This window comes from Macrobrachium rosenbergii, chromosome 41 (assembly GCF_040412425.1).
Source record: "Macrobrachium rosenbergii isolate ZJJX-2024 chromosome 41, ASM4041242v1, whole genome shotgun sequence".
Taxonomy (NCBI): Eukaryota; Metazoa; Arthropoda; class Malacostraca; order Decapoda; family Palaemonidae; genus Macrobrachium; species Macrobrachium rosenbergii.
Window position 1 is genome coordinate 44,412,861 of NC_089781.1, and position 14,404 is coordinate 44,427,264.

Here is a 14,404-nt window from a genome sequence, read left to right on the forward strand (position 1 = left end):
CTAAGTAGCGGAAGAGCTCGGATCTGTAGACTGATAAAAACTGTTCTTGCAAAAAGAAAGCAAAAACATCAACAGAATACCGAGGTGATCATCACTGAAACTTTAAAGAAATAGAGTAGTCGTGTCTCAACACCCACAGCGATTATAACATACACAGACCACACAGCCAGCTTCAAATTCAGTCTGAAAATGGTTCAATACTACTGATGCAGATAGGAATGGAAACAATTTTCATTAAACGAGAAATCAATACTGTGAATCAAGAAAGAAAGAGATCATTTAACATGTTGCAGTAAAAATGTATCCACTGATGGAATATAACATGACTGACCTTTGTGCATCCGATGAAGTGAATCGTTAAACAAAGTTAATGTAAGGAAAATAAAATCGTGTTCCTAATCAGTAAGAACTGCACTCCGAAGCAAAGTGTCCACAAGATTCTTTCAATTTTGTTTCACAGCTGTGATCCTTCAACGACTCTAACGTACACCCCCGGGCCTCGTCCGTTCCGGGTCATTAGTTGGCGGAGGCGGCTTTTCTTTTCTGTGTTGCTCACCTCCTCTCTCGCTGTCCTGTCCCTGTCGCCTGCTCAGAAATGAATAAGTTGAGGTTGTAACCTTTTACAGACAATTCGATTTTCAGCTGTTAAACGAGATTTTCACCTTCTGCAGACTTTGCCATTATCTAAAACTGATTTGTATTTAACACTGTATATAAATTAAAGAAGTAAAAAATGCGTCAAAATTTCTTCGCCGCAATCGAGTGTTCTGTACAGCCACTACAGCGCATAATCAAGGGCACCGAAAATTGATCTATTTTTCGGTGGTTTCGGTAAAATGCTGTATGAGCCGCGGGCCATGAAACTTTAACCACTGCCCGGTGGTGGCCTATCCTATATCGTTGCCAGAAGCACGATTATGGCTAATTTTAACCGTGAATAAAATGAAAACTACTGAAGCTAGAGGCTGCAATTTACAGTAGTATGTTTGATGACTGGTTGGAGGGTCGATGATGAACATACCAATTTGTAGCCTTGTAGCCTCAGTACTTTTTAAGATCTCAGGGCGGACAGCAAAATTGCGGACAGAAAAAGTGGGGACAATAAAGTGCGGACGGACAGACAAAGCCGGCACAATAGTTTTCTTTTACAGAAAACTAAAAGGCCGCTAAACTTTTCAAAACCAGACCCGCGTTATACAGTATTATCACAGAACTGACATAATTAATGGTCTTTTCAGCACCATGACGAAAGAGGCTTTATAACTCCGCTTTTGGTTTCTGTGTTGTCCCTTTCTGATCCGACATTCAAGAACTGCATGAAATTTCACTGACCCGGCCTCTGGCGTCTTATGCTTGATAATAATATTTGCTTTCAAGACCGACCACCTCATCAACTTCACGTTTATTCTGATGGGCGCCTGTATCCGAGTACTTGAAAAACGGGTCGTATGGATATCCAGTCATTATGTCTAGACTCTAGAATGATATTGTCTAGGTCAGTATATTTGTTAATTTACTCGAAGAGCATAAGCTGAAAATGGAGTCGGCGTTAAAATTAGTAAAGAGTATTTGAAGGAAATGACTGGTCACTAATAACTGGTTCAGAAATATAGGTAATTATTTTTAATGTGATGCGGTTAGCAAGTTTTTTTTTTGTGTATCTAACAATAAATGTAAAGACAGTTATAGTAATTTTGCCAGTAAAGCTGAGCTGAATATGTTATAGAGTGGACCTTTTTGTTCTTGTTCGGTTAACTACTTCCTTTTCTTCACTTGTCATTTTCTTCGTTTATAGATAATTCGGGCACAATGAAACTGGTGAGACTTTTAGATGAAAAGAGCAAGTTCTAATCTTGTCTGTGGAGGAGAAGTAATACAGAAGGAAAGTTGAAGTGGAACAACATTCTGCAATGTAGTTCCTCTCGCCTTATGCATTATGCGTGACTAACCGTTTATGGATAAGCATTAGGCTACAGAGGGCTACCTTCATAAAGACAGGACAGAACTATTATAATGCTAATATGTGGTCCGTTGGTACCTGCATTTATAACTACGTATCAATTGCCGCGATCGATCAGAATATGCTGCCGAATACCGGCGATACCTGGTACTGTGGTATCATCCTTTGTAACGGCCCCACTCTCACGCAGGTCCAGGTTTCGCTTAGTGTCTCGTGTCCGCTTCGTCCTTCGGGTAACCAACTGGATATATACAGTACTGTATACATCTTACACTAAATGGCCACCCTTCTAAAGATGTAACCGATTTCATCTTTGATAGCTTGCATTGGCGGTGTGGGGATACCACTTAATCTCCAAGGGAAAATTGCTATTGGGAATATTGCCACTGGGAAAATTGCCATAGGGAAAACTGCCACTGGGAAAATTGCCATTGGGAAATTGCCATTGGGAAAATTGCTCATCTAGGAATATTGCCACAAAGAAAATGAATCCCTCATGTTCCTGACTTTTTACCATTCGTTTATCGCTCCAAATTTTCTCTTGTTAATACTGTTATAATGTCTGTTTATCTTTACAAATTGCTAAGCGCGTTTTGAAACCACTGTTATTAACGAAATTACCAATTTCCCATTTAGTTAAAAAGTTAAGTGTACCTTAGTTTTACCAGACCACTGAGCTGATTAACAGGTCTCCTAGGGCTGGCCCGAAGGATTAGACTTATTTTACATGGCTAAGAACCAATTGGTTACTTAGCAACGGGACCTACAGCTTATTGTGGAATCCGAACCACATTATAGCGAGAAAAGAATTTCTATCACCAGAAATAAATTCCTCTAACTCTTCATCAGCCGGCCGGAGCTTTTCCATTTAGTGAGTGTTATAACAACTCTTTATCTCTACAAACTGCTATTCTGTCAACTCTCATTCAATTGAGTTAATAACAACTTTAAATATTTTTAAAAATTTCGTATTTCTGCTAACTTCAGCCCATAATGATTTCTATAATGAAGAGTGAACGGGGCAACGACATGCTCGTTGACGAGCCACAGTATATTAAATTATGTATCATAAACATGATATATATTGGATGTGTAGCCAACGGAAAAGAATAAACTGCAAGGCGAGACTTCAGACAAAAACGTCAATGGATGACTTTTGAGATGTGAAACATGTGAACGAGCATACCCATTCATCAACCAAAGATCGGGTAGATGCAAAGGTTGCCCAGGAATCTTTCCAATCCAAAGTGAAAACGACTCATCACTCAAGTCGCATCATAGCAATAGCATCTCAAGCTACTACATCTCTCGATCATACAGCGTCAATAACATGGAGCGCCGATCTCCCTGCCGAGGGTATGATCTCGGGCGGCCATATTGAAAGCTCTCAGTCTAGTTCATAGTACTATACTTTATCATTATTATTATTATTATTGACCCAGTTTCACAGAGAAAAATTACTTTACAAAAACAGGTTGGCCTAGGCATGCCAACCATTGTGGTCAAGGCCTAAGCATCTGCTCTTGGATCTAAGCAATGTCTAGCATAAATGATTCCTGTAAATTGCAGTCACTGACTAAACAGTAATGTACAATCACTAAACACTAACACTCACTATACACTTACATTCACTAAACATTCCCACTTACTATACACTCACATTCATAAACACACACACTTACTATACACTCACTTAATACTCGCACTTACAATACACTCACACTCAATAACACAAAACACTCACTGAATACTCAAAACTCGCTAAGCACTCACTATACAGTAAATGCTCACTAAACATTCATAATAGACTAAACACTCACTGTACCATAAATACTCAGTAAACATTTGCTAAACACTCGCTTAATCCTAAACATTCATTAAAAACTAAACATTCACTAAGCACTCACTATACACTAAACATTCACTAAGTACTCACTATACACTAAACATTCACTAAGCACTCACTATGCACTAGACTCTCACTAAACCCCAAACACTCAGTAAACATTCGCTAAACACTCACTTAATCCTAAACATTCATTAAACACTAAAAATTCACTAAGCACTCACTATACACTAAACTCTCACTAAACCACAACACTCATTAAACACTAAATACTCACTAAACCCTAAATGCTCATTAAACCCCTAAGCACTCATTAAACACTAAACAGTCGCTGAATATTCACTAATCGCTCATTAAACACTTACTAAACATTTACACACTAAACATTCACTAAACACTAACATTCGCAAAACATTCGCTAAACCCTAAACACTTACTAAACATTCACTGAATGCTTACACACCAAACATTCACTGAATACTTACACACTAAACATTCACTAAACACTAACATCCACAAGATATTCACTAAACCCTAAACACTCACCAAGCATTCACTGAATACTTACACACACAACATTCACTGAATAATTACAAACTAAACATTCATTGAATACTTATAAACTAAACATTCATTGAATACTTGCAAACTGAACATTCACTAAACACTAACATTCACTAAATCCTACACACTCACTAAACACTTATATCCACTAATCCCTAACAGTGGCGTCGTGAGGGTTGCTGGCGCCCGGGGGCAAAGTCTTTTATGGCGCCCCCAAAGGCGGGGTGCCGGGGGTGGATTATTTTCATTTGAGTGTGCTAATATTGGCAGGAAATGCTTGCCATCATTATTTTAGATATATTGTGTTGAAAACAAAACATTCTAATTTGCATAATAATATTCTGGAATGATAGAACACAAACCGAATTTGCAAACTGAAATAGTTTATTTTACATATAACAGATATACTGTAACTAATTAATTATTAGCCCTCGTAAATAAATCCCAAAATGTTGATAAGATAACTAAAATTTAGTTTATAGCAAAGCATCACAGTACAGTAACTCTTAATAACCAAATACAAATGGCAAATTAAATAAGTTTAACTAAAAAAGGAGTTAAACATTAGGGAATACAATTATACAGGGGACTGGGAAAATCTTGAAAATGTACAGTTTGTTGCCAGCATAGAAATTAATACTAGAAAAAAAAAAAGATTTTGTGGTAAAGACTGAATATTTATAATGCCTGAAAAGAAAACTGATAAGAGCAAAGATGAATTAGTTCACTAACTATAAACCTTACTTTAATTTAAAGAATGTTTAACATGCGTCAAAATAATGAAAACAAAAAGATTAAAGTAATGGATGCTCAGGATCAAGGTATTAGAATGTAAAGATAATTAGACAGATATTGATAACAGAAAACCTAAACAAAACAAAAAAAGGATTGACAATGAATTGTAAGACATTAAGTACTGATGCACGTTACAGTGTATTTACAGTTTTATCTTTATAGTTTTTACAGCCGCAAATTTGTCTCTCACGTCATCAAAGTTTATTTTGTTTACGGTCTCTTGCTCCACACTTAGTAGAGTTAAAGCTGACAATCTCTCTTGCCCCATAGATGTTCGCAGATGCGACAAGATAAATTTCAGCTTACTAAATGATCGCTCACAACTAGCAATTGATACTGCAATGGTCAGCAGTATCTGAAGGGCGACTCGAAGGTTTGGTAAAACACTTTCATCCCCATATTGTACAATGAAACAAAGTAATTGCTGTGGGTTAGTGATCAGAACATCATCTTGTGTTTTAAGCAGCATTCTGCAATCTACAATTTCGGTGAACAGTTCCAAGCCATCTAAATCAGTGTCATAGAAACTTGCCACATTAATGCACCTTTCTTGGATGTATACTTCGTTGGTTGTAATATCCAAAAGAAAGCCAAACTTTGAATCCAAGTTATGCAGTCTAATGAACCGTTCGCCCATTTCATCATGCATTCTGTCAATAGTACCTTTTAGCAGACGTTGCATCTCATTTTCTGCTGAGAATGAGGCCTGCAGCAGCATCATCTCCAGTTTCACCAGGCATTTTTTTCTTCACTCTACATTGTCTGGCAATTCTCACATCCCAAGCATGACAGAGCTCCTTTGCTTTTTTGATAGATGTCTGGCAGATATCCTCCCGATTAGCAAGGAAATAAACTTGCAAAGCCTGGATATCTTGTACTGCATCATGGAAATTCATTTTTGGATCCTGCAGCCGCTTCTGGACTCTGTCAATGTTGGTAAGTAAAATGTTCCAAAAACTTTGGGCAGCAAAGAAATCAAATGTCAAAATTCTGCACAATAGGTGTGTTGCTTCACTTCTGGTATCTGTTGTCTCATTCAAATCACTCCCAATGGTCTCTAAAAGTTGGACCAAATCCCCCACATTTTCATGTATGGGTCGAACTTCATCAGCTCTAGCACTCCAGCGTGTTTCAGATTCAGCTTTCACAGATATAGGCAAATTCTTCTTTAATCTCTCCCATCTACAGGTCGACCTTGAAGAGAAAATATACACTGCCTGAACAGTTCCAAAAAATGTGACCATCACCACCTCGTGACAAGTGGAATGAACCCCACCAAATTTAGTGAGTGGTTGTCACAGTTCACATATATTGCTTTAGGGTTCACTGTAGCAAGTCTTTGTTGTACTCCTGATTTGTGTCCAGATATGACAGCAGCATTACCATAACACTGAGGACGACAGTCTTCAAAAGGCAAATGATCTTTCTCCAGCTACATTTACCGTACTTGCGGCATCCTTTTGGTGTAATTGAATAAATCCGAGGAAACTCTCTTTCAAGCAAACTGTTTTTTCTTTATAGTTTATCTCTACATATCTTATGATCTCTGATATTTGTTCCCTTTGTGCAGCATCTGGAGTTGAATCAAGCATTATACCATAATACTTAGCTCTTCCGATGTCATTCAGTAAAGTGCTTCTAACAGTAGATGCAATAATCTGGATGAACTCATTTTGAACTTCAGCAGACAAATGTGAAGGAGACTCTGGATTTTGACAGACATAGTCCAGATGGTTTTTCATAACAGGGTCGAACTCTGAAATTAGTTTTAAGAGGCCTCTGAAATTTCCAATATTATTTTCATCTGCTTCTCTCTCTGTGACCTCTCAGTGCTAAATTTTCTTGGGACAGATATCTAATACAGTGCAAAATTCTCTTGAGGATTTGTCGCCACTTTTCCTTCTCTGTGGCAATCTGTTCTTGAAACTGTTTGTCAGTTAGTCCTTCCTTTTCAACAAGGCTTCTTTCCATTTCCTTCCATCTTGTGAAAGATTCACGATGTCTCAGACTATTTTCATGTGCAATGTTTTTTTTCTGGCTTTTTCCAACTGTTGAAACCAGCCTCTAGCTCTAGTGAAGAACAGTGGCTGGCAGTCACTGAACTACTTATTTTACAGTCACTGAACCACTAATTTTATAAGTGCGTAATAAAATTTTATAGTATAGTAATCAACACATAATGATTACATTTATATATAATGAACATTAAAGGAAGCCAATCTCCATTTAATATAAAACATGTACTGAAAACTCATAAAAATTTAAAGATTCTAAGTTACTGGTTTCATCGCCCCATGTCCCCTAAAATAGATGCCTTCCCAACTTCAATTTGGCGCCCCCTCAATGCTGCGCCCGGGGACATATGTCCCCCCCAGCCCCCCTTCACGACGCCTCTGATCCCTAAATGCTCACTAAACATTTACTGAATACTTATGCACCTAACCATTCAATAACATTCACAAAACATTCACTAAACTCTAAACATTCACTAAACACTTACTCATAAACATTCACTAAACACTTATTCACTAAACAATTGCACTAAGCCCCTATTCAATTTACGCAGTTACCAGACCTTTCAAGATGGCCACAAGGCTCTGCAGCGCCGCCCTGGTGGAAGACCACTGAACTATGTAGTACTGGTATACAGATAGCATCTCCAGATATATACCCTCTGTGCTCTCGATGAAGCTGCTCTCTGTCAAATGCCTAGTACAAGTAACATAAGCAGGAGTATTAGGAAGTGGAGACAAAAGATTTCAGGTTTTCCATCCGTGTCATCTGGAAGGATGGGATATGCAATACCGCCAGAATTTATGGCCACAGTTTCTGAAAAATTTCTTCGATACGATTCGGGTATTAACGATAAGGATCGCATTTTGATATTTGCATCTGATGCTGGTGTACAAGATTTGAAACTGTTAAAAAACTGTGCAACTGATGGCACTTCTAAAGTGGCTCCAGAAATTTATTATCAGCTTTTTACCATCCATGTGCAAAAAAGATAAGCTAAGCATCTTCGTGTCTTTGCTCTTTTACCAAATAAGACTGAATTAATGTATAGAAGATTTTATGACAAAATTAAGAAAGTTGTAAGTGAAGAAGGACCTGAAAATATAAGAACTGATTTTGAAAAGGGCTCTTTCAATCATCAATGGAATAATGGCTGTTTTCCCCAGTCTCTCTCATAATAGGTGTTTCTTTAATTTTTCACATCATTAGATAAGAAAATAGTTGACCTTGGGTTTAGATAAGAATACCATAACAACAGCGATTTTTCTCTGAAAATGGACCGTTTTTCTGCCATTGCCGCCTTTGTGCCAAGCCAGGATGTTATTGAGGTTTTTGAAGAACTCTCAGATGATGATACGATACCGCAGGAATTCTGAGCTTATTTCGAATCTACATGCATCGGAATTGAGAGAGTTTTTGGAATGTCCATAGCTGCCTTGGAAATTCTTTAGCCCGCACTAACAACAACGTGGAAGCATTTCATAATGTCTTGAATAAATCTGTAAGTAACTCCATCCCAACATCTGGAGATTAATTGAGGCACTCAAAGATGAGGAACGCCCAGCAACAGTTGAGCGAATTCAGTTTGAACGAGGTGATTCACTTCCAGAAAAGAAGTACAAAGACTTGAGTGCCAGACTAGAGAATATAGTCCTAAACCGTAGTACTTATAATGAAAAAATGAAACATTTACGTTCTGTTGCTTATAATATGCATATTTTTTAATGAACAAGTCACATTCTAATTCTTTTTATTTATTGCTTATGGTTATAAACTGTGCTCTTTACAGTGTCATTCGTAACGTTTATTTGAAAATAAACTCTTGTCTTTTGATTAAGTATGTCAATGGATGGCAATATTCCCGGTGGCAATATTCTTAGATGGGCAATTTCCCCAGTGGCAATACAGGTAGTCCTAGCGCCTCTCTTAAGTCAGTGCTGATCATACTATTGTGCATAAATGTCATTTACTGGTCTGAACAGGAGTCATATAAAGCTTCCACACTCCTTTGAGGATATCCAAAGTCTAATCCGATTTCTTAATACTCCTCTGAATCTCAGAGAAAGCGAGCCATCGCTGTTGATAAATAATCAATCTAAAATATGTAAATGACTCAACCTCAGGCAACAGCTTATAATTAAAAGAACAACCATATGGATCCCGATCTTTATTCTAGTGACTTAAGTTTTCCAGAGACTAACATACTTCGCTTTTCCTCCCTCACGTGCACTGGCCCCTCAAGCATTTCCTGTATTTGGCTATACCAAATCATCTCTCAAAATGCAGGTCAGCCAACGTCTTTTCATCACTCTAATGAATCTCGAAGTTTCCTCCTTTATTTACCTTGCCGCCATAATATTCGAGTACATGGAGAAGAAGATAGGTAACAATATTGTTTTCTTACTTCCATGGTAGACACACCTAAGATACTTCCAACTTCTCTGTTCATATTTTTCCCAACTTTTTCGATGAAATAAAATCTTATTCTTTCTTGCACTCTGACTCATGTCTCTGTCAGCACTGGAGACTTGTGGGATGAGTACAGATACTGGAGACTTTTCAATTTGCTATTTCATAAACTTTTTTTCGTGGCTCAGTCTCCATGTTTCATCGGCTGCTGTCCCTTTCTTTCTCTTCTTTCAATTCTCTCCACGAGATATTAATGACATTTCTGTGCCCAACATGGTCCTCTGTCAAATTTTTATCAGTACCTGAAAGTAAGACCCTTCCTCCATGACGTTCGCTATACAGTTAACATAGCTTGAATGCAAACCACTAACACGTTCCAGGTATATCAGTTATTTGATAAATATATTTATGGTAGACTGGTGATCCAGTGCACTATTTTGAATGCTATAGAAAACTTGAATAACATATCCACAAAAAATTAAAAAGACACAGTTGCACACATTCAGGTTGTATGCATGATGGGGCTGACGTATTAAGATTTTGTGAACATCATGACAGTATTGATTAGCTTGCAGAGGTTGTTCAGAAGAACCAAGCATCTGAATTTGGAGATGAGATCGTGATGTCAGATTGCCTCTTAATCTTAGGAAGCTTCTTCCTTTGAGTTTCCAGTAGTAAAAAAAATCCTAGAGGGTATAAAAAAGGCAAGGGTGGCTGCAGAAGGTGAGGCTAGGACTGATTCTTGCGCCTGCCCTTTCAGTTAGATGGCTTAGGAGCTTGGACGGTTAGAGGGACACTCAGAAAGTGAAAGGGACGTAATCATGCCTCCATAACCATGGTTGAAAGCTTACCGAAATCTGGAGCCTAAAGTTTGGTTTTCGGCTTCCGAAGCAACATGCCAATTATCAGCTGCTGGCTATCAACAATGCTCGATCGTTCGCTTTTCTTTCTAATACAAAATTCCTCTAAGATTTCATCTTTATTTTGAGATTTACAAAATCTAATAGGTATCCGTTTTCCTTTTTCTCATACGTGCAATTTGGAAATATATCTGGGACTCTAAATGTATCGTTTCTAAACTATTTTTCTTTTTATTCCAAAAACCTTTGTACCATAAGCCGTAGAGATATGAATTAACCAAACAGAAAAACCAAAAATAGATTTTTGGACATGATATAGCTGTAATAAATTACTGGGATAGTGCCTAAAATGTTCTAATTCGGATTTTGATCATTTGTGGTTATTTTTTGACTACTAGTGTCTTACAAAGGAATGCTCCCGAGCCATACAATGGGAATGGTAAAAAAACTGAAACTGATTATTTCTCAGGCCTTCTCTTTTCATATCCAGTATTGCAAATGGCATTTACAATCACAGCTTAGATATAAATAGCACCTGACTACAAAGTGAAGGTGCTCATGTCCATTACTGGAAACTAAAAGGATAATGGCATTTGCAAGGATCAATGACAGCACTACACATTACTGTGCCAATTCCTTCCAAGGTCAGTGATTTTCCACACACTGATCGACTTGCAACAAGACACCTGTTATCCTCCTAGTGTCTGTGTCTTAATGGTGCTGCAAATCAACAGCAATACAGATTTATTTTCCAGATGACTGTTCATTCACTGCAATCACTGGTGAAGAAAATGTTGACATAATTCATGTTTTTCCCAGTTCATCATAAATAAAATCACCTCAACAATTTTACACAGCTGACTGTGAACGACATCTGTTTGACTTATAAACTGTACAAAAAAAACAAAAAAACTGGGTAATTCTTTTGTTGGTCTGAAGAGGGCAAAAGCCCTCCATTCAGTAGCTATGGCAGATGGACTTTCCTATAGAAACGGAGTGAAGATCTAAATAACCATTAAAAAGGGAGCTGAAAAAGGTTTCATAACTGTGCTCTAGTTTATCTTGGAAGCAGAATTCTATTAAGCAATATGTCATTTAGGATCTATAATTAATAAGTATTTTTATGGCACTCAAAACTCAGTGGATAACACAATGACATAATGAAATTTTCTCCTGAATGAGAAACTTTCAAGCTCAGTGGTTGCTGAAATCTGAAGGCTAGTAGAGTGCCGATGAGTTTAATGTACCCTCTCGCGAGTAAAAATCCAAGATTTATTTATTCTTCATACAAGAAACATGATATTGGTACTTATTGTCATACACCCATTTTGCAGCCTGAGGATATAAGCCTACATTCGTGAACAAGTTTATCTCATCCTCCTACATTACTGGTGGACAACAGCAGGTTCACTGCCATAGTTGTTTCCTCAATGACCAGCACCTTGCTGGGAGATAGTAATAGGCATTTAACTCATCTTGCTGGGTAACACGAGTGTTATCGAGTACCTGTTGATATGAATTAAAACAAAAAAAGGATAGACTATGGATTAACTGATATGGGACATATTTGTCAGTTATTTTGAGAACTGACCAGTAAGTCCGACGAACACACATTGTTTCAATCATTTCTTACAAAAAAAAAAAAAAAATAGATTTCCAAACTCAGGTTGTCAACATATAACGTTTTAATACTGCTGCCAATGCAAAACTAACCTCTGATGTCTATTTCGAATTCCTACAACTAACCTGGCTTGGAGTCTAAGCGCCTTTATGAATCTCCTAAACAGTGATAACAGTTTCGTGTACAAACACAGCCGTATCAAGTTCACTTCTTGGAATTTTGACAGATACAAGCCGCAACAGATTTTATGTTACAACCTCCTGTCGTTTCTTTAGATGTAAATTACTTCTAAAAAGTTGTTTGCGTTGAATCAGATTTCCATTTTCATCCAACAGATCAGCGATGCCAAGAAAATAGAGAAAGAAGGTGCTCGATATTTTCCTCAAGGGGGATGCAGGAGAAAAGAATGAGGAGGAGAAGGAGTCAATAGGTTTCTAAGTTACACCAAAATGACTCGCTTCAAAGTTCAGCTTAGACTCTAGGACCAAATTTATCATAAAATGCAAACGATGCAGTCCGTAGACCGACAAAATACAAAATGTTACAATAATGATCTGCTTCTGTAATTGTTGTGGTACTGAAAATAAATATATTTTAGTCAAGTTAAAAGGAATAACAAAACAAAACTAACTTGCTAATAAAAGATTGAGTATATTCTTGCCCTCCAATGGAAATGAGGTTCGCTGCGATGATAAATAGCCAATTGCTTTGATAAACTTAAAAAAAATGAGCAATTGCAAAAATAACTTATCAGAAAATAGATTTTCTAAGTAATAAAATAAAAGCCAAGGCTTACGCGTAAGGTTAGTTTCAGTCTAATTAAATCACACGAAATTGCAATGCAATATCAATAATCATTAGGCCTAATCATAAAATACAATAATTTTTACAGAATTGAAATCAGGAGCGTGAACAGTGTTGGAGAAAGTGAAGATAAGTCGGTGCTTTACATCCCGATGTCAACAAACATTCCTCGTCCACCCATCTTACCGGCAGCTGTTTACCATGAGGAATTGGGTCAGTATGAATTGAGGTATGTATGTGTCCAGGAATTATTTGTTAGAAAACATTTATTTTTATTTACTGTTAAAACGCTATTAGTTGCTATCGAGATGTGATCATTCTGTTCTTCAAGATTATAAGTTTTCTTATTTTACGGTTTGGAGATTTTCTATACAGATAAATCATTTACTAATGAGAAAGAAAGAAAAACCCACTGCGCCAAAAGAAGCAGATTGACCCAGCTCCATCATGCGATCCAAAACTTTTTACTATTTTACCTCAGCCTAAAATAGTGACATATCTGATTTGCTTTATATTTAATGGAACAGACTATAGTTTAATCGTTTTTATGTAGAGATACTTTTCAAATCAGCATTTCCAGCGTCACGCAACATTCAGTGAGACGGGACGAGTAGACTTAAGTGGTTCAGTATGAAAGGAGCGCAGTCCCTATGCAAGGGGCACCTGCGTGTTGGAAGCCTCAGGCAATGAAAAGGGTGAGAAGAAATCCCAGGAGAGATATCACTTGAGACAGAGAGGCAGCGGCCGGATGTAACCCGTCATCTACTTTACAAACTAAGTGGTCTTCTAAGAAACTTGGAACATTTAATGTTGGCTAATTGGAAATTTCCATAGACCATTCAAAATCCTTAGAGATGTTGCAAAAAGTTTCAGAGGGATGGTTATCAGATACGAATAATAAGGAATCAACAACTAGTGCTACTCACCGAAGGTCCATTAATGATCAACGAGACAGCAATTCCATTCTGAGCATTTTGAAAGGGATCTAAAAGAAAAGTGTCAAATATGTAGGCTATAACTAGATAGCTTAAGAGCATATGGTTTACATCAAACACTTCTCTGTAACAGGCTGTACAAGAGTATATTCTAAAGATGAATGATAAATGAGAGTTCCCATTGAGGCAAAAAGGCAATAAAACCACCAAGGAAGTTCAACCAGTTCTTCAAAACCAAAAATGTCATCTGGCCTCTAATCTTTCCTGCTGTTGATGTTCTTCAGCTCTACATGAACAAATACTAAAATAATAGACCCATATCATTTCTACCAAAAGATGCACCTGAAATTTAAAAGTATTAAATTATGTCACAGAATGTGTGACACGAGGTTCAATGAGAGTAGTGGCCTGTAATTCGTAAAATGGCATGACATTGTTGTCAAAGTGTCTCTTCCTTAGAACAGCTCCTCGCTTCTAGCTAACGCGAAAATAAATTCCCCTGAACTGAAACCCTGATTTCTCCTTTCTGCCTGAGACGACTGCGCTGGGGGGATATCAGGGTTTCCCCGTGTCTTCCTGTCTGTTTGCCCTGGCCTC

At 37.5% G+C, this 14,404-nt stretch overlaps 1 protein-coding gene across 3 annotated transcripts in view; it reads left to right on the forward strand.

Annotated features, from left to right (window-relative positions):
- LOC136826839 (uncharacterized) overlaps nucleotides 1-14,404 on the forward strand; it is a 360,920-nt gene that overhangs the window by 318,768 nt on the left and 27,748 nt on the right. For all 3 annotated transcript variants that reach the window (XM_067084321.1, XM_067084320.1, XM_067084319.1), the window contains exon 11: nucleotides 12,961-13,101. In XM_067084321.1, the coding sequence (XP_066940422.1) occupies nucleotides 12,961-13,101 (141 nt within the window). The remainder of the gene's footprint in view (nucleotides 1-12,960; nucleotides 13,102-14,404) is intronic.